We start from the raw sequence: 25661 nt of genomic DNA on the forward strand, positions 1-25661 counted from the left end.
TGCAAAACTTTCAGATGTCAGAATCTTCTTGCATAGCTCCCACTTTAGTGCCCTCAGGTCCACTCGGGAGTTGTAGTTCTTGGGAGTGTAGCACTGGTGGGGACCTTGGGGTCTACTACAGGGTGCTGTTTGGAGGACACTTTCCTGTCACCTGGAGGCTCCTCATGACCTCAAGTGCAGCATGGTTCACCAGAAGTGTTCCCGGGTCTGGCATGAAGGAAGCCACTTGGCCTGAGGCAGAGTCAGGAGAGGAGAAAGATGAAGCTCATCTGGGAAGGTTTGGAGGAAGAAATAGAGAAAAAGGAAAATAAGTGTGTAATGGGATGAAAAGAAACTGGTCAGAAGGTATTTCTTTGAGTAGAAATAGCTATTTGAACTTAGCACTCGTGTCTTTGTAGTTGTGTCATGGGTTGAAGGGCCTGTTATGTCTTCTACTGGTCACAACACTTAACCACAATCAACAGAGATGGAAAATAAGAAGGAAATTGAATAGTTCAAAATCTGAAGAAGAGGCTATGAAAAAATGGTTTAGGGTTACATTTAGTATTATTTATGGTGTCGTAAGTCAAACCGGAAATTAAAGACCAAGCTTGTCAGACCTGATAACTTTGATGGCAGCTCTTTTCTTCATTTACACAGATTGATTTGGTTTAAAATTCAAGATGAAGGACTCTGTGTAACAGAACAGAAAAGTCTGAATTAGTGTAAGCCTCCCTAATTCGGGGTGTCCATAGTAAATTTCATGATGTCCTTCATGAAGAAGAAGTACCTAATAAGAGTAGTTACTGTATGTCAAACATTTGAAATATGAAAATGTGTGCTTCAGTTTAAATGTTTAAAGTCTAAATATTCTTGATTGTAATAGATGTTTGTCATTTGTTACCTTCTGATAGAGGTCCATAGGGGGCTAGATCCCTAGAAAAGGATCAAAAATATAAAAAATAACCTCATATTGATAATCAGTGATCCTGAAATTGTCTAAAACGATTCTCTACATGCTTATGTTTGAAATTTGTTATTTTTAACCTTCTGGGAGTGGCTATCAGAGGACTAAGACCACCAGTAAGGAATCAGATATCAAAAATAGGATCATATATGTGATCTGCAACCTTGAAAATAGCATAAAACGATACTCCACATAACGATATTCCTGATCCTGATTTTCATGAAGTTTTGTGAACAGGAGTAACTTCGAACACTCGTGTCCTATTAAGGAGTTGGTTGATGTGGCGGCACAGTTTCAAGTCCTTCTGATCCTTTTTGCTAAAGACATCTAATAGCTTACTCCTTATTAAAGAGGAGTAATTTCCTGCACAAAATATGTCTCAAAATGGCCTAAAATGTGAATGGTTTGGATCTATAGGGCCAACAAAACTGGGGGAATAACAAAAATTTTGACATCTTGCATAACTAGATGTCAAGACAAGTCAAACAGTACATTAAATGTGGGGGCTCACCACCTATGGGAGGGGCCAAGGAGGTCGGGTGCAGTGTGAGTTGGGTGGTGGCCGAAGGCGGGGACCTTGGCGGTCCGATCCTCGGCTACAGAAGCTGGCTCTTGGGACGTGGAATGTCACCTCTCTGAAGGGGAAGGAGCCTGAGCTAGTGCGTGAGGTCGAGAGGTTCCGGCTAGATATAGTCGGACTCACCTCGACGCACAGCTTGGACTCTGGAACCACTCTCCTTGAGAGGGGCTGGACTCTCTACCACTCTGGAGTTGCCCCCGGTGAGAGGCGCCGAGCGGGTGTGGGTATACTTATTGCTAAGAAGGAGTCCTACCGGTCCCTTTTGTCCTGTGGGACCCTGGAGGCAGCTGATAGGTACCAGCAGGCCAAGCGGAATGCGGCATTGGTGGTTGCTGAGGCAAAAACTCGGGCGTGGGAGGAGTTTGGGGAGGCCATGGAGAACGACTTTCGGACGGCTTCGAGGAGATTCTGGTCCACCATCTGGCGTCTCAGGAAGGGGAAGCAGTGCAGTGTCAACACTGTATATGGTGTGGATGGTGCGCTGCTGACCTCGACTCGGGACGTTGTGGGTCGGTGGGGGGAGTACTTCGAAGACCTCCTCAATCCCATTAACATGCCTTCCAATGAGGAAGCAGAGCCTGGGGACTCAGAGGTGGGCTCCCCCATCTCTGGGACTGAGGTCACCGAGGTGGTCAAAAAACTCCTTGGTGGCAGGGCCCCGGGGGGGGAGGAGATACGCCCGGAGTTCCTCAAGGCTCTGGATGTTGCAGGACTGTCTTGGTTGACACGCCTCTGCAACATCGCATGGACATCAGGGACAGTGCCTCTGGATTGGCAGACCCTCTTTAAGAAGGGGGATCGGAGGGTGTGTTCCAACTACAGAGGGATCACACTCCTCAGCCTCCCTGGAAAAGTCTATTCAGGGGTCCTGGAGAGGAGGGTCCGTCGGATAGTCAAGCCTCGGATTCAGGAGGAACAGTGTGGTTTTCGTCCTGGTCGCGGAACAGTGGACCAGCTCTACACCCTTAGCAGGGTCCTGGAGGGTGCATGGGAATTTGCCCAACCTGTCTACATGTGTTTTGTGGACTTGGAAAAGGCATTCGACCGTGTCCCTCGGGGAATCCTGTGGGGGGTGCTCCGAGAGTATGGGGTATTGGACCCCCTGATAAGGCTGTTCGGTCCCTGTACGATCGGTGCCAGAGCTTGGTCCGCATTGCCGGCAGTAAGTCAAACCCATTTCCAGTGAGAGTTGGACTCCGCCAGGGCTGCCCTTTGTCACCGATTCTGTTCATAACTTTTATGGACAGAATTTCTAGGCGCAGCCAGGGCGTTGAGGGGGTCCGGTTTGGTGGGCTCAGGATTGGGTCACTGCTTTTTGCAGATGATGTTGTCCTGTTTGCTTCATCAGGCCGTGATCTTCAGCTCTCTCTGGATCGGTTCGCAGCCGAGTGTGAAGCGGCTGGGATGAGAATCAGCACCTCCAAATCCGAGACCATGGTCCTCAGCCGGAAAAGGGTGGAGTGCCCTCTCAGGGTTGGGAGCGAGATCCTGCCCCAAGTGGAGGAGTTCAAGTATCTCGGGATCTTGTTCAGGAGTGAGGGAAGAATGGAGCGTGAGATCGACAGGCGGATCGGTGCGGCATCCGCAGTAATGCGGGCGCTGCATCGGTCTGTCGTGGTGAGAAAGGAGCTGAGCCGCAAGGCGAAGCTCTCAATTTACCAGTCGATCTATGTTCCTACCTTCACCTATGGTCATGAACTATGGGTAGTGACCGAAAGAACGAGATCGCGAATACAAGCGGCTGAAATGAGTTTCCTCCGCAGGGTGTCTGGGCTTTCCCTTAAAGATAGGGTGAGAAGCTCAGTCATCCGGGAAGGGCTCAGAGTAGAGCCGCTGCTCCTCCGCATCGAGAGGAGTCAGATGAGGTGGCTCGGGCATCTGATCAGGATGCCTCCTGGACGCCTCCCTGGTGAGGTGTTCCGGGCACGTCTAACCGGGAGGAGGCCCCGGGGAAGACCCAGGACACGCTGGAGGGACTATGTCTCTCGACTGGCCTAGGAACGCCTTGGGATTCTCCCGGAAGAGCTAGAAGAAGTTGCCGGAGAGAGGGAAGTCTGGGCATCTCTGCTCAAGCTGCTGCCCCCTGCGACCCGACCTCGGATAAGCGGGAGACAATGGATGGATGGATGGATGGTTTTCCTAGTACTAGTGTGTCAGGAGTTGCCCCACAAAGCAAACTGAAGTGATTTTAAAGCGTTCAGAAGGAATTCCTATGAAAACAACTGAAAAATTGTCATTCTTTATGTTTGACGTTCTGCACCCCTCAGCTCAAGTCTCATTTTTCACCATCTTGGCCAGTTTTTTGACTCATTTTCTTTTCTTTTCTCTCATTTCAGTCTCATGTCAGCTCACCTTGGACCCCAACACTGCACATGGATGCCTCTACTTGTCTGAAGTGAACAGAAAATTGACTTATGAGAAGAGTAAGAACATCCAACATGTCTCTCATCCTGATGGATTTAATTTTTGGTCCCAAATTTTATGCAAAGATTCTCTGAGTGGGACTCGCTGCTACTGGGAGGTCAAGTGGAGTGGAGAAGCAGCAGCAATTGGAGTCGCATATGGAGGAATTGAAAGAAAAGGACAAAGCAAGCAGTGTCTCCTTGGATTCAATGAAAAGTCCTGGTGTTTGCTTTGCTCTGATTCCAGTTGTTCTGTATGGCACAATAAGAAAAAGACTAACATCAGTGCCCCCTGCTTTCACAGAATAGGTGTCTATCTCGACTGGCCTGCTGGCTCTCTGTCATTTTATGGCATCTCAAACACCATGACCCTCCTGCACAGGTTCAACACCTCCTTCATTGAGCCACTCTATCCAGCATTTGGGCCAGTATTGGATTCTAACATAACAATCTGCCCTCTGAACCCGTCTGACCAGTGACCAGTGTTATCATCAGGTCACTTAATTTCTTCTGTCACACAGACTGTTGTGTTATTTTATAGTTAAGAGTAAAACTTCCTAAAATGTGGCGCAGTAGCCATTAGACAGTTGTTAAATGTTTGAATTATGGATGCCACTGGAAATTCTCAGTCCAGTCTCCTTCACAGTTAACTTGTGGTTGATCAGATAATCTATAACTGTAGTCCTAATCTCATCAGAAACATCTCTTTCTTCCCCCTGGTCTTCTTCCAAATCTTTCTCCTCAGTCTTGCCCTCGTCCTTGTCCAAGTTCTCCTCCCTCTCCCTCCCAGTAGTAACAGGGACTATTGAGGAGGCATTCAGCAATTTAGAAACTGTAGAGGGAGAAGAGCTGCTGCGATTAAGTAGACTGAAATCAAACAAATCACCAGGACCAGATCATATTTATTCTCAAGTTCTTAAAGAGGTTAGCAATATAAACCCTTAATGCATTTTTTAGGAAGACACTGCGAACTGGGGAAATTCCGAAGGATGGAAAATTGAAAATATTATCCTGTGGAGTATTTAGACAAAGCATGAATTAAAATGAAATTAATCTTACAGTAATAAACGGCAGGACAGTGGGGAACATAGAAGCTCTGGCTCTCTGTGATTTACAAAATATCAGAAAATAGATCAGGTGAATGAAAAATGGAAAGTAAAGATTGCTTTATAAACCACACTGATCTGTGCCTGTCAGCTCACAGCATGTTATTGGGTGTGTCTGCATTCCATCAAACACATCAGATTTAAGTTTCATTTCTTTAGAATCAACACCCACATGTCAGACTGGATGTGAACTATAAAGGCAGCAGCCCATATTTTCCTGTCTGTGGACCCTGGAGAAGTTGATCAGTCTCACACGTGGACACAACTACTAGTCAGACACACTGGAGATCTAGAGCTGTCCTCAGCACAGACTAATATACAAAGTTGTGCCTGAGTTGAACAGACATTAAAGAGAAACTGAAAGACATGGAAGCCTCTTCACCTCAAAGTTATGCTGGACCTGATGATGTGCCCTGTGATATTTGTACTACTGGAAGAAAAAGGAAAGCAGGGAAGACCTGCATGACCTGCATGATCTCCTACTGTGAGGCTCACCTGCAGCCGCACAAGGAGCATGGCGTCTACAAACGACACAAACTGGAGGAGCCAACTGGAAACATTGAGGAGAAACTCTGTGCAAAACACCAGAGGGTTCTGGAAATCTTCTGTAGGACCGACGAGAGCTGTGTCTGCTTGCTCTGTGCAACAACCGAACACAAGACTCATGACACTGTGACACCTGAGGAAGAGCAAACTGGGAAACAGGTAAGGACAGGACTGAGAATGGGAAGGATTAACTGGGAAAATTAGGTAAGAAAAGGGAGCTGCTAGTTGGTTCTTCATGGTTTATGATGAATTAACTGTTTTTGTTCAGAATCTTATTAGACACTCATGAATTTAAAAAATATTAATAGAATAAAAGTCTGGAATGAGAAGTGATACAGAAATCACAGGTTTTTATCTCCCATTTAACAGAAAATAACAAAACTGAACTGACGTGAAAACAAAATCTGTTGAACCTGCTATACGTTTTGTCCTGTTCAAGTGTGAGACCTTCTTGAAAAGGGTCTTGCTTGGGGTTACCAGATGTCCTGTACTTGCCTGGGCAGTGACGTATTTCTTGCCCAATTTTGCTGTCCTGATTTTTTTTTTTTTTAATTCTTATGTGTCCCATATTTTAGACACAACTTATTTCTTAACTCATTGACAGAACAGCATGCAAGTCATTGTAGAAAGAGCTCTACTTCCCACAGTTCTTTAAACACCACTACTCATATAAAGTCTATTGAAAACAGGCCAGATCTGATCAATTTGATGTTCTGTATTTATGAACTGAAGTTTAAGATCTGTGAACAGCAGAGTTGCATCATCAAGGTGCTTAGTTCTGAGTTGGCCAGGTGCTTAATCTGTCGATATGACTACATGTGAGTGCTTGTTTAATGAAGAACTTCAGTGGGAATTTACAGAGTGATATGCCAAACATATGGAAGTAGATGTGGAATATGCAATTAAAGAAGTGCACAAAGTAACCACTGACATCAATGCACGAGCAATCAAGCTTACATCAGTTAGTCCGTTACTGTTTACTCCAATAATTTTAATGTTTACACCATCTCAATATTCGGTATAATGGATTGAGGTGATTCAATTAAAGTGCATTCTTCTAATAAAGAAATGAAACCTATAAAGTGCTACTGTACCTCCTGTTTGTGCATTGAGATCCTGTTTGTGCATTGGAGAACAGAGATTATGAGTTCTGAGTTATAGGTGAAAGCAGCATAATTAGCAAATAATGGATGAAATAACCACAACACCTGGGAAAGCAGAATGAAATTCAGGATGAAAGTATTGTTAAAAAATGTAACAAAAAACAACAAAACTACATCATCCCCATATAACTGCTTCATCCATTTTAATACAAATTTACCAAACTTAGTTTTGTAATTATTCAGTTGGTCGCTTCTGCTTCTTGGGCACTCAGCAGGTGTGACCCTGCCCTGTGAGCACCGTCCACTCGCTCCTCTTGAGCCCAGTTCTCAGGCCTCCACACTATTGACCAGCTCAGCCATCAACTTGTCGCTTTTCTTTTTTGTTCCCTTCTTACAAACCACTAGCTCCATTTCCATCTTTTTTCCTTTGTCATTTCTCCTGATCTTCCCCCTCTCTGTCCTACTCAGGCTCCCTCAATGCTTTACTTGCCACAGGTGTCTAATTACACACCCCAGCACTCTAATGAGGAAATCAGCTCAACTGTGCATGTCTGCACATGAGTGTGAGCTCCACCATTTCCCCCATCAACACCCCAGGGTCACTTGTCCTCACTACACCTAAAACCACCAGTAGACTGAGTGCACTGTTTTTACTAAAACAACTCACACACTGCTCTACACCCTAAATGTATTTTACCACAAGCCGATTGCTCTCAGCATTTAAATCAGACACGGGAGTTGAGCCTAAATTACTCTTGATAGAGTTCATGGTGAGTCCCTTTTGGTTTTTCTCTCTGTTTTGTTTTGTCTTTGCTTTGTTTCTGGCTGATTCTCCAGCTTAAAATGCAGTTTTCTACAGTTACCTCTGATATCATTGATTATATACTGTAAAAGACTTTTTCAATGTCAAAGTAGGTTTTGCTGCATGCTTTGCTTTGGTCAACTCCTGTATTTGCCTGCTTAGTGTAGTCTAATATTTTGGTTTTGGATCACCTGGCCCCATTATTTCATACATTTACTATGCTATATTCTTGAAGGTGGTCTTCTAATCTATTTCTGATTTTTTCTTCTTAATTTTATATGGGATAGAAATACCTCACTTATGGTCTATAATTTCAAGGCTTCATTTTGTCTGCTCTTCTTGTGGACTGGATTCACATTCTGAACTTTTCACCTGGTCTTTCTCTAATATGAAATGAATGCCAGAATGTTCCAACCTAACCTTAATAAATCTAACCTTTCATTTTAATTAACACCACTAATAATGACCCAACTGTCCATGGGTTGTATTTGTCTTCAAAGCACACTGAGGACCCGAAGCACATTTATGATTTACTCTCTGGGCGCTCCTCAGACATGTCCACCTCAATTTGTTTCCACACAGAACCAGTTGGGGAAGAGAAGGGCAAAAATCAAAGAAAGAATTGAAGAGAAAGAAAAGAAACTGGAGGAGGTGAAGGAGACGGTAGTGAGGATTAAGGTGAGTCTTGTGCCAATTTCTGATGCTGTAGTGTTACTGAGAATCAAGATATCATTGAAATAATGTCAGTTAGGCCACTAATTGAGGTTTTTTTAGTAATAATTTACCTTGAACCAATGAGTAACAACTTCTAAAATAAGACTGAGTTGTTAAGTCTGAAACAAACAGAATTTGAACAAAAAAACAAGGCTGTGAATTCCAAAACACATTATGTAGCTCAACAATCATCTGTGTCTTGCTCTTTCATGTGCCTGTTTGGGTTTCTTCCAAATCACCAACTATGGTACCTCCTCCCTCTGGACAAAATTCTGAGCTGTACGTATTCCTTTAAGCACTGAACATAGCTCCCCATAAATGGAAGTTGAAGTGAAAAGAGCTTTAGCTAATTACAAATGTGTTGATAAGATTATGAAGTCAGAAGCACAAAGTCATCTTTATGGTGACTGTGGTTTTGTACTGCTTGGGAAGTGCATCTCTATGCTCCCTTAAAGAACATGGGACTGAAATGTCTCCACACATTCTTCTAATCAGAGTTCTACAGAAATAGAACTTCAGGAACATGAGAAGACCTTTAAAGCTGTGCTTGAGTCCATTGAGAGGCTGCGGTCAGAGGTCATTGAACTCATTAGAGATTACGAGCAGAAGGAAGTGAGTAAAGCTGAAGAATTCATCAAGCTACTGGAGAGGGAGATTGAGGCGCTGAAGAAAAGAAACACTGAACTAGACAAGCTTTCACAGACAAACGACCCTATCTACTTCCTTCAGGTAAGAGGGTCCTTCTAATGGATGCCAACAGGGCTGTTTGGCTCAGAAAGTCTTTATCTGTTCCATTATTGTTGTCATTCTGCTCTCTTCATCTAGAAGTTCCCAAATACCTACATCCCTTCTGAAGATGGAGATTCACTTGATATCAGAGTTGATGACAGCTTGCTGCCTGAGACTCTAAGGAAGGACTTGTCTGATCTGCAGAGGAGTCTGGAGGAGATCAGCAGCTGGAAATTTGTGAAGATCAAAGGTAGGATGTAGGTCCTCATGTGACCTCCTCAGTTAACCCTGAGAGAGTCTGGGTGGAAGAAGAAAAAAAATAACACAGGCTGTCTTGCTTAAAATCTGCCATTCTCTTTTTGTCCTCAGGGGTCGACACTCCAGGCTACATACTGCAAAATTTTAGAATGAGAGATCAATTTTTAAAATGTAAGTCTGCTTCTGTTTATTGTAAAAGTAAAAGTTTTTGCCTCTCTGAGAGGAGGACAATGCTAAAAGATACATATTATTACTACAAGAACATTTATTCATTACTCTTGCATTTATTGGCATAACATCCAGAAGAGCAGTAATAATTAGAGTTCCAAGATGAACATATAAAGGACAAAGGATAGCTGCATGTGAATCAAAAAGCCTACCGTGGATCAGATACCGTATAGTGCCTTGCACGATAGATAGGTAGAGAAGGCTATGAAGAATGATGTGGTGCAAAATGCAGTGCGATCGGGTGTTTAGGAATTTATGGGGCACCCCCCCACACACCTTATTGCTTTGAAGCTTCACAGGGGAGAGTACTGCTTTGATGTGGTGAATGATGTGATGCACTAGGAAGGTGGCTACAAAGAGGGATGTAGTGCAAAGTCTAAACTTATGGTATCATGTATAACCACAAGGAGGCGCCATTGAGGTCCAAACCACAGACACAGCAATACCCGACACAGATCCAGGTTTAAATAAAGGATTTTATTTGCCACAAACATCTTCTTCACAAGAATATCAGCCAAATAAATCATTTCAGAAATCTCTCCTTCCTCCACTAAGAGCGTTGACCGCTTCCTCCTGACTCTGACTCGACTACAGTGAAGCAATGGGCTCTCTTTAAGGCTGACCTGGGAACTGCTTCCATTTTCCTGTCCAAGCACTTTTGGAAAATGTGGAAACCAGGCAGTGCCGTCTGGTGGTCCTCAGAGACCCCAGCTGGTCTGTGTCTCTGGAGTCTAATCCCCATTATGGTGTCTTAAACTGGTCCAGCCCTGAGGAAAGTTGCTACCTGTTGTGTAGGGGAATAAGGTGCTCCTGGTGAGCCTGTTTGCCTGATCCTTCCATTAAGTCCTCTTGACCAGGTATGAATCCTTCCTTTATCCCGGCCAGGATGCCTGTCCTTCCATCTGGGCATCAGAACATGACAAGGATGATAAACAATGAAAATAAATACAAAAATATGCATTATGGTGAATGAATGTGATCCTCTTGTTTGAAATGAGCTAAAGTGATAGATGAAGACCCCAACATTTAACAAAAGAAAGAAAGAAAGAAAGAAAGAAAGAAAGAAAGAAAGAAAGAAAGAAAGAAAGAAAGAAAGAAAGAAAGAAAGTGTGTGTTTTAATTGAATATAAATTTACTGTATAGTAGCAATATTAGTATTTAGCCATATAATTAAAGTTATATATTCAGCTACTGGTAGAAATCCCACCATGTTGGTAGATCACAGCACTGCTCTAAAGTCCCAATTGGTAAAGGTCACAGTTCTTTAATGATGAAATTAAACTCTGGTGGATTCATCACAGTAGACCCATGAACTGATCTCTGCATATTCTGATCACCCCTTTAATCAAGCTGTGTATTGCTGACTTCCAGATGAAAGACTGTGAAAGATTGTGTGACATAGGTCATTATTTCCTACTTTATGCTATTTCTTGCCTTCTTTCCCTGATCAGTTCTTTCATACACTTTCTTGTTCTCGTTGCTCTTCCTCCACATTCCCCCGATCTCCTTGCCCCAATCAACTCCGTACTCCTGCCTTTATTATTCTTATCCTCCTGACCTTCTTTTCTTCATTCCTCCTCTTCCTCTATATTCCTCTCCTTCTCTACAATTACCCGTGTCACGCACATACACTTAGGAGACAGCTTACGGTCTCTGATGATGGTTATCATTCCACCGAACTAGAGGTTGGTGCTCTGGTCTGACATCTTCTCTCTTCCACCCCCTGCAGAAGTGACAGCTTTTTCCTCTGCTGACATCACTGCCGTGGTCTACTCTCCGAGACCCTCCCCTTCCTGCCTGGAATCTATATGACTTCAAACCCCTTTGTTGCTGGCATTTCTTTATTTGGACTTACTACAGAAAAGATTGTTTACTTTGTTTGCTTTACATTTTACAGGGTCACAGATGCCCCCCAAATCTTTGTCAGTGTTGCTTCTTTTCTTTTACACCTCTCTTAAGCATGATCTTTTTTCCATTTTATTTAATTTCTTCATTATTACACACCAGTTCTCTCTCCATTTCCTCTTTGACATTTGGTATCTTCTCTATCTCATCATGTAACTCAAGTCCTGAGGTTCCACTTCTCTTATATTCCTCCTGCTCTTTCATCTTCATTCCTCCTTCTTCTCTGATACTTTATATGTTAATATTGTAATAAAAACCTCCTAAGGAAGAAAAAGATTTGGGGGTACCACCCTTGTAAACCCTGTTTTTGGTAAGAAAATCATTGTGAAAAGATACAACAAATGACCATCACAGTCTTTATTGTGAGTCTTCCAAGCTAGAACTTCAGTTTTCCAATACTGGTTGACAAATGAATGCTGGGCCCTGTTCTGAGGTGCTCTCAAATAGCAGAGCTGGAGGAAAAATTTGGACATCCGGTTCCAGGAAGGACGTGACATCAGATGTCCTGAAGCCGTTTGTATTCCACTCTAGGAACAGAAAGGGAGAACAAGCTAACCTCTACACCCCTCTATTGATCTCAGATATTTTGTTTAGTCAGTGACATTCCAGCAGTCATGTGGCACTAAAGGTCACAATGGTATTCTTTGTGTTTGACTCTCTTCTCCCCTCAGTTCTAGCTTCCTGTGTCACAATGTAAGTCAATTTTTTTACCTGTTTTCTTTTTTTTTCCTTTCCATTCAGACTCCTGTCCACTCACCCTGGACCCCAACACAATACACAAACGCCTGCACCTGGCTGACGGGAACAAACAGGTGATGCACAAGAAGACAGAGACCCCGTATCCTGCTCATCCTGACAGATTTGACTACTGGCCCCAAGTTCTGTGCAGTGAACCTCTGAATGGGACTCGCCACTACTGGGAGGTTGAGTGGAGTGGAGACGGAGGAAAGATTGGAGTGACGTATAAAGGAATTGGAAGGAAAGGAAAGAATGAGGAGTTTTTCCTTGGATGCAATGACAAGTCCTGGTGTTTGGTCTGCTCTAATTCACAGTGCTATGTGAGTCATAATGGAAAAAATATTACAATTTGCACCCTCCCCAGCAATAAAATAGGCATCTACTTGGACTATTCAGGTGGCTCCCTTTCATTTTATAGCATCACGAACAAAATGAGTCTCCTCTACAAGTTCACTGTCTCCTTTACTGAGCCACTCTATCCGGGATTTTGGGTCGGAAGGAATGCCAGCATGAAAATCTGCCAGCTAAACCCATCTGACCAGTGACTGGTGTCCAAATTTGTCACTTAATGGAGTTTTTGTAATTCCTAATTGCCTCAGTAACTTCATGCTAACAAAAGATTTCAGTTTTCTCAGAATCAGTTAGAGCTGATAAATCACTCTGTGATCAGAAGAGGGCGTGATAGCACCCAGAATCCAAAAACACTGACACCACAACAGACCTGGGTTCCATTCAGTGACCTTTACTTGAATAAAGTACTTTTACAGTCTGCTCCTTCTACACACCAGACAATAATAGCTCTCCCTTATGTCTCTTTGTCCTTCTCATCTCCCTCCAGCCAGTGTTGTCCTACTTCCTCTCAGCTCTGACTCCCTGAAAGGACTGAGATACCTTCTTTTATCTTAGACCTGGAAGAAGTAATTCTGGTGCCATGGCACTACCTCGAGGAAGCACTTCTGGATCAATCAGAAACTTGGTGATGAGACACTCAAAGTCCTCTACCAGCAGTGCCCCGCTGGCGGCAGCCAAGGACCCCGACAGGGCCACCCTTCTGAACTACAAATCCCAGGCAACTCCATGTGTGTCCAAACTGGGACCAAGCCAGATGAACACTGCCACTTTTTATGTTAGGGGATCAATTGTCTCCGGTATTCAGATTTCCCCAGTCCATCCATTACTCCAACTACCTGACTGGGACAAGGACTGGAAACCAACCCAGCCAGACTGCACCTTCATCCATATGATTCCCGCACAGTGGCTACTCTAAGGCACCACACTCCATCCCAGTCTGGATGCCAGTCCATCCATTATGGCCACTTACACCATTGTATCAATTTTGAATGGAACAATTAGACAATATTTTGGGCTATTATTAATAATTTTGACTGGAACTGCCTTAACCCATCCATCAATTTTTCTAACTCAATTAAACAGGGCTGGGTCCATGGGACAAGTGGAACTTATCACAGCAATCATCTGCTACAAGGCAGGAACAGCAGCTGGATTGTACACCAGTTCATCACAAGTTCATTTGCCAATTTAACATCGTCAATCCACCTAATCAGCATGTCTTTGGACTGTGAGAGGAAACCCATGCAGACATGGGGAGACCATGCAAGCTCCACACAGCAGCACTACCAATCCTAATATAAAGATAACAGTTTAGCTTTTCTTTAGCTTGACACATGAAGCCACCGAAAGCCAAAATGCACCACAATAAAAGCATTGTTTTTTCTGCCATGTGTCTTTTGTGCTCCTTCACACTATTACTTGTTTTTCCTAATTACAAAGGAACTGCTGTGTCTTTTGGACCATCTTGCATCCTAACATTCTTTCATTGATCTAGGGACATTAAGCTGAGACCTAATCACCTCATCTAATGAATTCCAAATAGCATGAGTAACAAGTTCACCTTCGATTTAAGTGATATTCTTTTTCTAAAGAATAAAACTGTTGCATGCAAAATACTGCATGCAAAAGTGGAAGAAGGAGAAGTACAATAACTTTTTCTTCCTCTTTGTGGGGTCGATGTGCTTGATCAACCTTCTCCATATTGCTTGGTCCTGCACCTCCTCCCCAGTTAGACCCTTCCTCTTCAGATCTTCTTTTACTTTGTCCATCCACCTCACTTTGTCTTCCCGTGGACGTTCATTCCCATCCCTCTTTTGCCCATATATTCATGGTCTGTTCTCATCACATGTCCACACCACTACATCCTACTTTCCTGTAAATTCTTAGCTATACTTCTTTTACTGCATTTCTGATTCTGTCCTTCCTTGTAACTCTAAACATCCTTTCTCATTTCTGTCACATACAACTTCTTCTCTGGAGCTCCCTTAACTGCCTTGTTACTTCCCAACTCTCATCAGCATGTGCTAAAATGTGCAATATAATTTTCATGCTTTGCTGCCTTATTTGAAATCTAAAAGGCTGCATGTTTTATCTTAGGCTAATAAATTATAGTTTTAAATTCTTTCTGGAGAACTTCTAAAGAAAAAGAGTAGGGGTGGTTAGTATGGCAAAGAATGGAGGTCCACTCCTTGGGTTTATCATCCATCACTGAAATTCTAAATGGCAATCCAGATTTAGTGGTCAGGTAAGTTTGAGGCTGTTGATCACAAGCCATCCTGCACTGGTTTAAGAACAACCAACCCTCAGTCTGCTGAAAAGAGACCACTGCATCCATGACCTGCTTCTGCATCTTTCTGATTGTGTTTTATTTTTTCAAAAGGTCTCTTTATCTCCATGTCACTCGATTTATACAGCAATAACAAAAAGTATGTGAACCCTTTGAAAATGACCACATTTATGTACAAAGTTATCTTAAAATCTGATCTTCGTCCAGGTTGCAGTAAATAATCAACGTGGTCTGCATTAACTGATAATACAGCAGTTCTTATATTGTTCTTCAATATATTGACCACATCGTTCAAAAATTCACATGTGTAGATTGGCAAAAGTCTGTGAACCCCTCGAGCAATGACTTCAACAAAAGTTAGGTGGAGTCAGGAGTTAGGAAACCTGGAATCTAACCAATGAAATGGAGCTGGGGGTGTGGTTTAGAACTCCTTTTATCTATAAAAGCAAAAGCTCAGACATTTTGAGATTGTTAATCACAAGAAGCATCTGTTGATGTGAAGCATGCCTTGCAGAAAAGAAGATCTACAGTACAGTCAGGAATTCCATGAATTGGGAAAAGATTACAAAGTCATTTCATTTCGATATTCATTAGTCTATGGTCAATCAAATTTTGCGTACATGGAGATGATTTATTACTGTGGTTACTCTGTTTAGAAGTGGGTGCCCAGCCAAAATAACTCAAAAGGTGCAACACAGAACACTCAATGATAGAGGTAAAAATAAATCAAAGTGTAGCCGCTTAAGGCTTGAAGGAATCATTGGAATAGGTGGACATTTCTATCCATGAGTCCACTATACACAAAACATTGAACAGGCATGGTGTTCTTGGCAGGACATCATGGAGGAGGCCACTACTCTCTACAAAAAACATCGCTGTATGCGTAACGTTTCCCAAAGACACTCCAAACCACTTCTGATAAAATGTGGACCGATGAAACTGAGGTCGAATTGTTTGGGAAGAATACTCAGCAGTATGTATGGTGTAAACAGGGTGCCCCATGCCAATAGTGAAGTAAAGTGAATGGCGTAACGTGATGTGAGGCATTATTGTTGCCCTCGGGGCCTGGACAACTTGCCACCACCAAAGGGAAAATAAATTGCAATGGTCAGTGTGGCTGTCCACCAGCTGAAGGTCAGTAGAAGTTAGATGGTGCAGCAGCAGGACAGTGACTGCGAACATCAAAGTAAATCTACTACAGAATGGTTTTTAAAAAAAACATCACAAATCCACCTCCAATTATCCCCAAATATTACTCATGAATTTTTTTTTTATTCAACACCTAGCTGATCTTTCATTTGCTTTTTCTGACTGAAATCCTTTCCAGCCGTGTTCCTAGCCTTCGCTATTCTAAATCTCCTTCTGTCTCAACTCATTGGTCTATAGTTTTTCATACTCTTTCTCTAAATCTTGTGCCTTGGCTCTCAGCCAGTTAGTGCAGAATTAAAATTCAAATATTGGTGTGATCAATGTGTTAGACATTAAATGTGGGCAGAAAACGTAAAACTGTTTTAACTGGACCATCATGTGATGATTGCACATGGAAATCCAATCAGATGCACCTGCCGAATCTTTTAGCATCATTTCTTCAGACTGGCTGTCAACACAGACGTGTTTTGCTAAACCTTCTGTGTCTGTGGATCAGCACTAACAATCTTCAGTAATAACATTCATTTGAACTCAGATAAGGCAGACATACTGCAAGTGACTCCTGGTGGAATTTTGGATCAATGAAGATCAAATGTCAGTGTTAATAAGACATTAAAAGCGTGACTGTCAGAGTGTACAGTACGGTCTTTGTCAGCCTCAGGGGGCTGCAAACATCATGTAGAAGGGCGTGTCGACATTCCTCTGTAGGATTGAATTTAATTTCGGTTTCATTTCTTCACAGATAACGCCCATCTGCCAAACTGAATTCATGATGGCTACAGCCTTCAGTGTCTGTGGATCAACACACCTGCTTGGTGTGTCTGGAGGTCCCGAAGGAGCCGGTCACTATCCCGTGTGGACACAGCTACTGCGTGGACTGTATTAATAACTACTGGGACAAGTCCAACACAACGGGGTTCTACCTCTGCCCTCAGTGCACACAGATATTTGATGGGAGACCAGAGCTTAACAGAAAGGCCATGTCAACAGATTTAAAAGAAGTGGAGGTGAGGGCTGACGTTGCCCCATCTCAGAGCAACATTGGACCTAGTGATGTGCCCTGTGATGTGTGCACTGGAAGAAAAAGGAAATCTTCAAAGACTTGTCTGACCTGCATGGCCTCCTACTGTGAGGATCACCTCCAGTTACACAGGGAGTGTGGAGCCTTCAAGAGACACAAACTGGAGGAGCCGACTGGAAATCTCAAGGACAGAATCTGCACAAAACACCAGAAAGTTCTGGAAATCTTCTGTAGGACCGACGAGAGCTTCATCTGCTTATTGTGTGCGGCGACTGAGCATAAGAGTCACAACACAGTGACACCTGATGTGGAGAGAGCTGGGAGACAGGTAAGGAAAGCACTTTGAAAGGGAATGGAGACCTGGAGAGCAAGGTGTCCCGGTGTTCTTCTGGGGTTGAGTTCAATTAAATTCTTCCAATTGGAATAATAGTCACTACATACACCCCCATGTCTAGCTTTTCAATAGCCACTGAAATTAATATAAAAGTGAGAAACAGTGTTCCTGCTTCACAGCTCTGACTATTTGGGTTTGGTGTATTTCCTCCATCGTTGTGTTATATTCTTTTTTTATTCCCCAGATTTCCTACTTTGTTTTGTACTATAAACATGAGGCTGTTTGGTCAACATATTAACTCACTTTACGGGAGGCCATATTTGTATGCATGAGTGTACTCTGTCATTCAGTCCAGGACAGACCCTAAATGGAACACAATATGATATGCAGCACAACTCCTGGCCCAGGCTTTGGGTTTGTCACATCTGGACTACTGCAGTGCAGTACCTGAGGTCCCTCACACATTTGGCTTCAAGATGTTTTGCTGATGTCCACTGGCTCCTGTTTCCTTCCATTCCTTCCTTTCTAGTCTTCCTTGTTCTTCCACACCTGCCTTTACCTCAAACATTTCTGCTCCATTTTTTTCTACACACAGAGTCATTTGGAAAAGAAAAAGACTGAAATGAAAAAGCAAATTCAGGAGAAAGAGAAAAAACTGGAGGAAATGAAGAGAACCATAATGAGGATTCAGGTGAGTTTTGCGTACTGTTCACATGTGACAGCGAAACGTAGGGAAAGATGAGAACAGACAATTATAGTGGGCTATGAAATAAGGAAAATAAGCTTTTTATATTCTAATACACTAATAACCAGGATAAAATACAAAACTTTAATGGGCACGTACAAACCTGCCCCAACATTTTGCTTAGTCCAAACCAGTGACGTGACAATAGCGATGAGACCATACCAGAATATTCCTTTATGTGCACAGACGTCTCTAACGTAACCATTTACTCACCCAACTAATCAAGTTCACACATCTTTAACGTCACATAAAATCAAATCAGCAATGGGATGCTGATGCCTGGTCTGTCTCAACAGGCGTCAGATCTTTGGAATACTCTTGACATTGGCATCATCTGATAGCCATTGAGATCATATTATTGTGGGACAAGTGGAGCTCATCAAGTTCACTGTTGGATTTACTATTGGTTTACTCTCACACCTTAATCTTAACACACATAGAAAGATGAACACACACACAGAGTATGGAAATGACTTTCTGTTTTCTGTATTCTTTATCAGTACCTGAGACAAAAAGAATTGCAGAAACATAAGAAGACCTTCAAGTCCATCTTTCAAGCTCTTGAGAGGCTGTGGTTGGAGATTGGAAGTCTGATTCGAGATTATGAGAGGAGGGAGGTGAGAAAGACCGAAGACGTTGTTGAGCGACTGGACAGAGAGATCAAGGAGCTGAAGAGGACAGACGCAGAGCTGACAGATCTCTCACAGGCCGACGACCACATCCACTTCCTAAAGGTGAGGTGGCGATCTGAATTACATCAGGAAGCCTATTTGATACACAAGCATTTCTCTTGCATGTTCTCTTCTCCTCATGCAGAAGTTTTCATCACTCTGTGCCCCTCCTGAAGATGAAGATATAACTGACGTCACCATTAATGAAGATTTTCTTCCTGAGACACTGAAGAAGGGCCTTTCTACTCTGATGAAGAATCTGGAGGCGATGAGTGGCTGGGAGTTTGTGAAGACCATTAAGACCGGTGAGACCCTGAGTTGGGAAGAGAAGTTATCCTGCTTGACACAAATGCTTGTGGCTCAAATTCTGCTTTTTTATTGTTTCTTTCTTTCCTAAGGGGCTGACGATGCAAGTCACGTCCTGCAGAATCTGAAGAGTAGAAATGGACTTTTGCAGCGTAAGTTGAGTATACATGATCTCAAGGGAAGATTGTCATGATTTACTATCCTTAAGTGAAGGTTGGCAAAGACTCTCCATTAACAGGTCAATATGCGGTCACATGGGACCACTAAGAGAGAATGTGTGTGAGGGTGACTAGTAGATTACACACTAACTCCATTATTCAAAAACAGTAAAGATGCATCTGCTCGTCCATTTTTCTATTTTCTCGAACAATGTAGTCAAGTTCTAGGGTGTCAAGAAGCTGAAATCTGTCCTTGTACTATTTAGAAACAGGGTGGGAATTGACTACGGAAAGGACAGCAACCTGGCAGATTAGTAGGTGTGTTATGCTGCATTCTCCTAGCCTCATAATGGCGTCTTGTAAAAAACGCCTATCATCAGCAGTGATGACAAAGTGAATCTGTGAATTCGAAACGGACACTCACATCACTGGTACATGTGCAGTTTGCTGTTCCTGATATTATTATTATTATTACTCATCATCATTATTATTATTATTATTATTTATATCATTATTATGCTTACTACGCTATGGAGTGTGTCGAGTTTCATTGAGGTTGAAGAATAACTGCTTATGCGTTAATTGAAATTAACACAAGATGGCCATTTGAATCTTAATTTTCTGAACATTGACATAACTGTATTTTCATCTTTTTCCTGTGCATTTTCTTCAGTCTAAACGTTGGCAATCACAACTGTCCACTCCCTCACATCTTTGGCCTTTCTTTTCTGCTTCTGTCCATTCTTCTGATGCTGACTGTTGTTTTAACTCATCAACCAAAAGTTTTGGTTCCATCAGTCCTTCTGTGTGTCACCAACTGTGCCATTTTCCTACCTGACCCCCTCAATACTTTTCCTGTGAATTACATTTTTCTTTTCATCATCTCCTCCACCATCAGTTTTTCTATACCCTTCCTCTTTATCACTCATTTCTCACTTTCTCTGTCCAACTAAATTTCATTAACCTTCTGCAGCACTACATCTCAAAGCTTTCCATCTTCTTAATAGTTGCTTTCCCATATGTCCGTGTATCTCAACCCTAACCTAACACCAGATAGATGTACTGTATGTTCTCAATAATTTCTTTTTTAACCTTCTTAGTGTTTGAACCAAGTGTCACTTGGGCTGTAAAAACAGTGCTAAAAGCGTTAGTCACAAAGTGTCTCTTGGGCGATGGTATAGGTGAGCCTCACGTAAGAACTGCGGTTTACTCAGGAAGTAAAAGTGCTAGCAGTGTTAGTGTCGTGCATTACTAGGGCAGCGATATAACCACGTCTTGTGTAAGCATCAGGCCTGAGCGTTACCTGGGCCAGGGTGTAGTCACGTCTCCTCCTAGCCTCATAATGGTGTCTCGTAAGCAGTGATGACAAAGTGAATCTGTGTAATCGAAACGGACACTCACATCACTGGCACATGTGCAGTGTGCTGTTCCTTTTATTATTATTATTACTCATCATCATCATTATTATTATTAGTATAATTATTATGCTTTCTATGCTACAGAGTGTGTCGAGTTTCATTCTTCTTCAGTCTAAATGTTGGCAATCACAGCTTTTCACTCCATCACATCTTCTGCCTTTCTTTTCTGCTTCTGTCCATTCTTCTGATGCTGACTGTTGTTTTAACTCATCAACCAAAAGCTCTGGTTCCATCTGTCCTTCTGTATATCATTAAGAGTGCCATTTTCCTACTTGACCCCCTCAACATATTTCCTGCGAATTACATTTTTCTTCTCATCATCTCCTCCACCATCAGCTTTTCTATACCCTTCCTCTTTATCACTCATTTCTCACCTTCTCTGTCCAACTAAATTTCGTGATCCTTCTGTAGCACCACATCTCAAAACTTTTCATCTTCTTAATAGTTGCTTTCCCATATGTCCATATACAGTGGTGTGAAAAACTATTTGCCCCCTTCCTGATTTCTTATTCTTTTGCATGTTTGTCACACAAAATGTTTCTGATCATCAAACACATTTAACCATTAGTCAAATATAACACAAGTAAACACAAAATGCAGTTTTTAAATGATGGTTTTTATTATTTAGGGAGAAAAAAAATCCAAACCTACATGGCCCTGTGTGAAAAAGTAATTGCCCCCTTGTTAAAAAATAACCTAACTGTGGTGTATCACACCTGAGTTCAATTTCCGTAGCCACCCCCAGGCCTGATTATTGCCACACCTGTTTCAATCAAGAAATCACTTAAATAGGAGCTGCCTGACACAGAGAAGTAGACCAAAAGCACCTCAACAGCTAGACATCATGCCAAGATCCAAAGAAATTCAGGAACAAATGAGAACAGAAGTAATTGAGATCTATCAGTCTGGTAAAGGTTATAAAGCCATTTCTAAAGCTTTGGGACTCCAGCGAACCACAGTGAGAGCCATTATCCACAAATGGCAAAAACATGGAACAGTGGTGAACCTTCCCAGGAGTGGCCGGCCGACCAAAATTACCCCAAGAGCGCAGAGACGACTCATCCGAGAGGTCACAAAAGACCCCAGGACAACGTCTAAAGAACTGCAGGCCTCACTTGCCTCAATTAAGGTCAGTGTTCACGACTACACCATAAGAAAGAGACTGGGCAAAAACGGCCTGCATGGCGGATTTCCAAGACGCAAACCACTGTTAAGCAAAAAGAACATTAGGGCTCATCTCAATTTTGCTAAGAAACATCTCAATGATTGCCAAGACTTTTGGGAAAATACCTTGTGGACTGATGAGACAAAAGTTGAACTTTTTGGAAGGCAAATGTCCCATTACATCTGGCGTAAAAGGAACACAGCATTTCAGAAAAAGAACATCATACCAACAGTAAAATATGGTGGTGGTAGTGTGATGGTCTGGGGTTGTTTTGTTGCTTCAGGACCTGGAAGGCTTGCTGTGATAGATGGAACCATGAATTCTACTGTCTACCAAAAAATCCTGAAGGAGAATGTCCGGCCATCTGTTCGTCAACTCAAGCTAAAGCGATCTTGGGTGCTGCAACAGGACAATGACCCAAAACACACCAGCAAATCCACCTCTGAATGGCTGAAGAAAAACAAAATGAAGACTTTGGAGTGGCCTAGTCAAAGTCCTGACCTGAATCCAACTGAGATGCTATGGCATGACCTTAAAAAGGCGGTTCATGCTAGAAAACCCTCAAATAAAGCTGAATTACAACAATTTTGCAAAGATGAGTGGGCCAAAATTCCTCCAGAGCGCTGTAAAAGACTCATTGCAAGTTATCGCAAACGCTTGATTGCAGTTATTGCTGCTAAGGGTGGCCCAACCAGTTATTAGGTTCAGGGGGCAATTACATTTTCACACAGGGCCATGTAGGTTTGGATTTTTTTTTCTCCCTAAATAATAAAAACCACCATTTACAAACTGCATTTTGTGTTTACTTGTGTTATATTTGACTAATGGTTAAATGTGTTTGATGATCAGAAACATTTTGTGTGACAAACATGCAAAAGAATAAGAAATCAGGAAGGGGGCAAATAGTTTTTCACACCACTGTATCTCTACCATAACCTAACACTAGACAATATTTCTTTTTTAATCTCCTTAGTGTTTGACCCAAGTGTCTCTTGGGTGATGGTATAGATGAGTCTCAAGTAAGACCTGCAGTTTACTCAGGAAGTAAAAGTGCCAACAGTGTTAGAGCCATGCATTTCTTGGGCAACCACGTGTTGTGTAAGCATCAGGCCTGAGCGTTACCTGGGCCAGGGTGTAGACGCATCTTCTCCTAGCCTCATAATGGCGTCTTGTAAGAAGTGATGACAAAGTGAATCTGTGAAATTGAAATGGACACTCACATCACTGGCACATGTACAGTGTGCTGTTCCTTTTATTATTATTATTACTCATCATCATTATTATTTTTATTTGTATCATTATTATACTTTCTACACTTTAGTGTTTTGTATGGTTTACAGTAGAAAGATGAGATTTAGTAAAAATGCAATGCTTTTTACACATATTTTTTGATGTAACGCCAAGAAGGTTAAATCAGTGCTCAGAGTCCTTCTCATGAATTCTTTGCAATTCCAGAAGCTCTACTTTGCTTGATCTTTTCTTCTTTTCCCCTTAACCCCAGCATCTGTGGTATCTCTAATTGTTGACCCTCCACTTTTATATTTATCTGTGATGGTCCCTAACATTATTTGAGTCTTCCTCACATTCATTTCCATCCCACACTCCTTACACTCTTTGTCGATTCCGCCTTCTGCAAGCCTTCACTCTTGATGCCAGTTCTGCTCCAGTTGTCCTGTGGTTCCCCACGCTGACCTTCACCTCACCTTATAACACACAAGGACTCCCCTGTGGTGCTGCCTTCTTCTGGTCCACTCAAGCACCACACCTCTGACTCCCAGCACTTAGATAATGCAACACTTCATTTCACTGATTTTAGATGTTTGATTTAGAAATTAATCATTTAGTGAGTGACATCACAGCAGTTATGGTGGTCTTTTAAGGTCAGAAAAGAAATTCTTTGTGTTGGTCTCTGTGCTCCTCTCAGTTCCAGTCTCCTGCATCACAATGTCAGCAGATATCTTCACTTCGCTTCTTTTCTTTTGTTTTCATTCAGACTCCTGTCCACTCTCCCTGGACCCCAGCACAGCACACCGATGGCTAGATCTGTCTGAAGGGAACAGGAAGGTAAAACGCCACGTGACAGAGACCCAATACCCCGATCACTCAAACAGATTTGACTTTTGTCACCAAGTTCTGTGCAGAGAGACTCTGAGTGGGACTCGCTGTTACTGGGAGGTCGAGTGGAGCGGTGAGTGGGCCGAGATTGGAGTCGCATATAAAGGGATTGGCAGGAAAGGATGGAGTTACGAGTCTCTCCTTGGATGGAATGACAAGTCTTGGAGTTTAATCTGCTCCGAGTCCACATTTTCTGTGTGGCACAATAATGTGAGGACTGAAATCAGAGCACCCCACAGCCACAGAATAGGTGTGTATCTGGACTATCCTGCAGGCTTTCTGGCCTTTTATGGCATCTCAGACACAATGACCCTCCTGCACAGGTTCAAAACCTCCTTCACTGAGCCTCTCTATCCAGGGTTTGGTGTTGGATGGGACTCAAGTGTGACAATCTGCCCTCTTAACTTGTCTGACCAGTGACTGGTGTCACATGCAGTTCATTTCATGTCTCCTGTCACACACACTGTCATGTTATTTTGAAGTGAACAGAATAAAAATCAGCATATTGTGATGGAATTCTTCTTCCTGGAACCCCCTCCTGGAGTGGGTAAGCAGAGTCTCAATCCTTCATGGAGGTCTTCAACAGGAGAACTAAGAGAAGATCAGACTGTGAGACTACATTCATGCAGTGAACATAAATCTAAAAACTGCCATCATTAGGTGACCTTTCTCCTTCTCCCTTATTTATGTTCAGTACTCTCAGTGGCCACAAGGTGGCACTGTTGCTGTAAAATTTAAGCTCAGCCACGCAAAGAGAGATGTAAGAATTGTGTCCACGTCGCCCAGAAAATGAAATCCTAGTTTGGTTTGAAAATATTGAATAGTGAGTATAAATGAAAGATTACATTAAATCTAATAAACCAGTATGGTCCTTGTTTTAATTTCTACTATGGCTAACACTGTTGGTTCACAGCTCCAGGACACTCAGTTCAAGTTCTGGCCTGGTCCCTGTCTGTGTGGTATCTCCATGTTCTCCCAGGGTCCATATTGATTTTTCTTGAATTTCTCACATTTCCCTCCCGTGTCCCAGTTTCTTGTGTTCTAAGTTAATTGGTAACTCAAATCAAGCATAAGCATGAACTTTACTTTCCAGCCTTGACAGAGCAGGGGCAGCACTGATGACCGTGAGATCCGATGCTACCAGAGTCTGAAAAACCATTTAAAAAAAGCAGTTTTCTACAGCTCTTTGCTTTCTAAACGACAACTCTTCACTTCTTTCCAAGATGGGCATCAGACTGCTGGCTCCTTTTCTACAAAGTGGGAGAAGAACATCTTCAAAAGAAAGGTGGCTGGATCAAATGAAGAGCTATCAGGTAACTGATGCTGGACGGGACTCCACTCCCAGCAGTGTGTGAAGGTCAAGATGCCACCCAGTCCTATCAGCATGACAGGTTTTGCTCAGTGCCTCCCTGTTGTGCGTCTTCTTCCTTTATTAATTACTGAAGCTGCCTTCAAGGGAGAAAATGGTAGTGAAGTTCTCATACCTCTTGTCTGGAAGCAGAACTTGAATTGGAAATTTAAATGGTGGGCTTTAGCCTTCAAACATTATTGATAAACTGGAAAATCAAGGTAAGAGATGCACACTCACACACACACCCCAAGAAAATATTGCAGTGCCAGTAGAGCCTGCACCATGAAAAGGCTGGCAGCACTGAGCATGGAAGTAATTTCACATATACTATCCGGAAAATTTCCTGTTCCATGGCATGCCGGGCTAGTAAAATCACTTCAACAGAGGCCCACAGAATAAACAAGCTAACTAAAAAGGACAGCCTTAGCCATGGGGAGTCCTCTGGACCTGCTGGAGGTAGTGGTGGAATGAAGTCAAAACTGAATGCCATTATGAACAACAGGAAGATGAGGAGCTTACCACGACTGTTCATG

At 42.6% G+C, this 25661-nt stretch overlaps 2 protein-coding genes across 4 annotated transcripts in view; both read left to right on the forward strand.

The window, feature by feature from the left end:
• Positions 1–13763, forward strand: part of LOC114661667 (tripartite motif-containing protein 16-like) — a 202558-nt gene extending 188795 nt beyond the window's left edge. The window contains exons 1-6 of one of the 3 annotated variants that reach the window (XM_028814830.2): positions 4250–5739; positions 8068–8163; positions 8695–8928; positions 9025–9178; positions 9298–9357; positions 12061–13763. In XM_028814830.2, the coding sequence (XP_028670663.2) occupies positions 5401–5739; positions 8068–8163; positions 8695–8928; positions 9025–9178; positions 9298–9357; positions 12061–12602 (1425 nt within the window). In that variant the 5' untranslated portion in view covers positions 4250–5400 and the 3' untranslated portion in view covers positions 12603–13763. Of the gene's footprint in view, positions 1–3862; positions 4048–4249; positions 5740–8067; positions 8164–8694; positions 8929–9024; positions 9179–9297; positions 9358–12060 lie in introns of those variants that run through there. The other 2 variants (XM_028814829.2, XM_051935155.1) reach the window with 2 other exon arrangements.
• A 2036-nt stretch (positions 13764–15799) lies between these two features.
• Positions 15800–24652, forward strand: LOC114662228 (tripartite motif-containing protein 16-like). Its single transcript, XM_051934833.1, has 7 exons — positions 15800–15829; positions 16627–17193; positions 17795–17890; positions 18445–18678; positions 18761–18920; positions 19014–19073; positions 23656–24652. The coding sequence occupies exons 1-7, from the start codon at positions 15800–15802 to the stop codon at positions 24195–24197; spliced, it is 1689 nt and encodes a 562-aa protein (XP_051790793.1). The 3' UTR covers positions 24198–24652.
• The last annotated feature ends 1009 nt before the right edge of the window (positions 24653–25661 follow it).

This window comes from Erpetoichthys calabaricus, chromosome 12, assembly GCF_900747795.2.
Source record: "Erpetoichthys calabaricus chromosome 12, fErpCal1.3, whole genome shotgun sequence".
Lineage (NCBI taxonomy): Eukaryota > Metazoa > Chordata > Cladistia > Polypteriformes > Polypteridae > Erpetoichthys > Erpetoichthys calabaricus.

What these genes read in the sequence shown, in the direction of transcription:
- LOC114662228 (XM_051934833.1), top strand. Translation starts at nt 15,800, where the DNA reads ATGGTCAGTGTGGCTGTCCACCAGCTGAAG. An exon ending in TGGCTGTCCACCAGCTGAAG is followed by an intron (nt 15,830 to 16,626) that starts GTCAGTAGAAGT and finishes TGATGGCTACAG; the next exon opens with CCTTCAGTGTCTGTGGATCA. An exon ending in GAACCATAATGAGGATTCAG is followed by an intron (nt 17,891 to 18,444) that starts GTGAGTTTTGCG and finishes ATTCTTTATCAG; the next exon opens with TACCTGAGACAAAAAGAATT.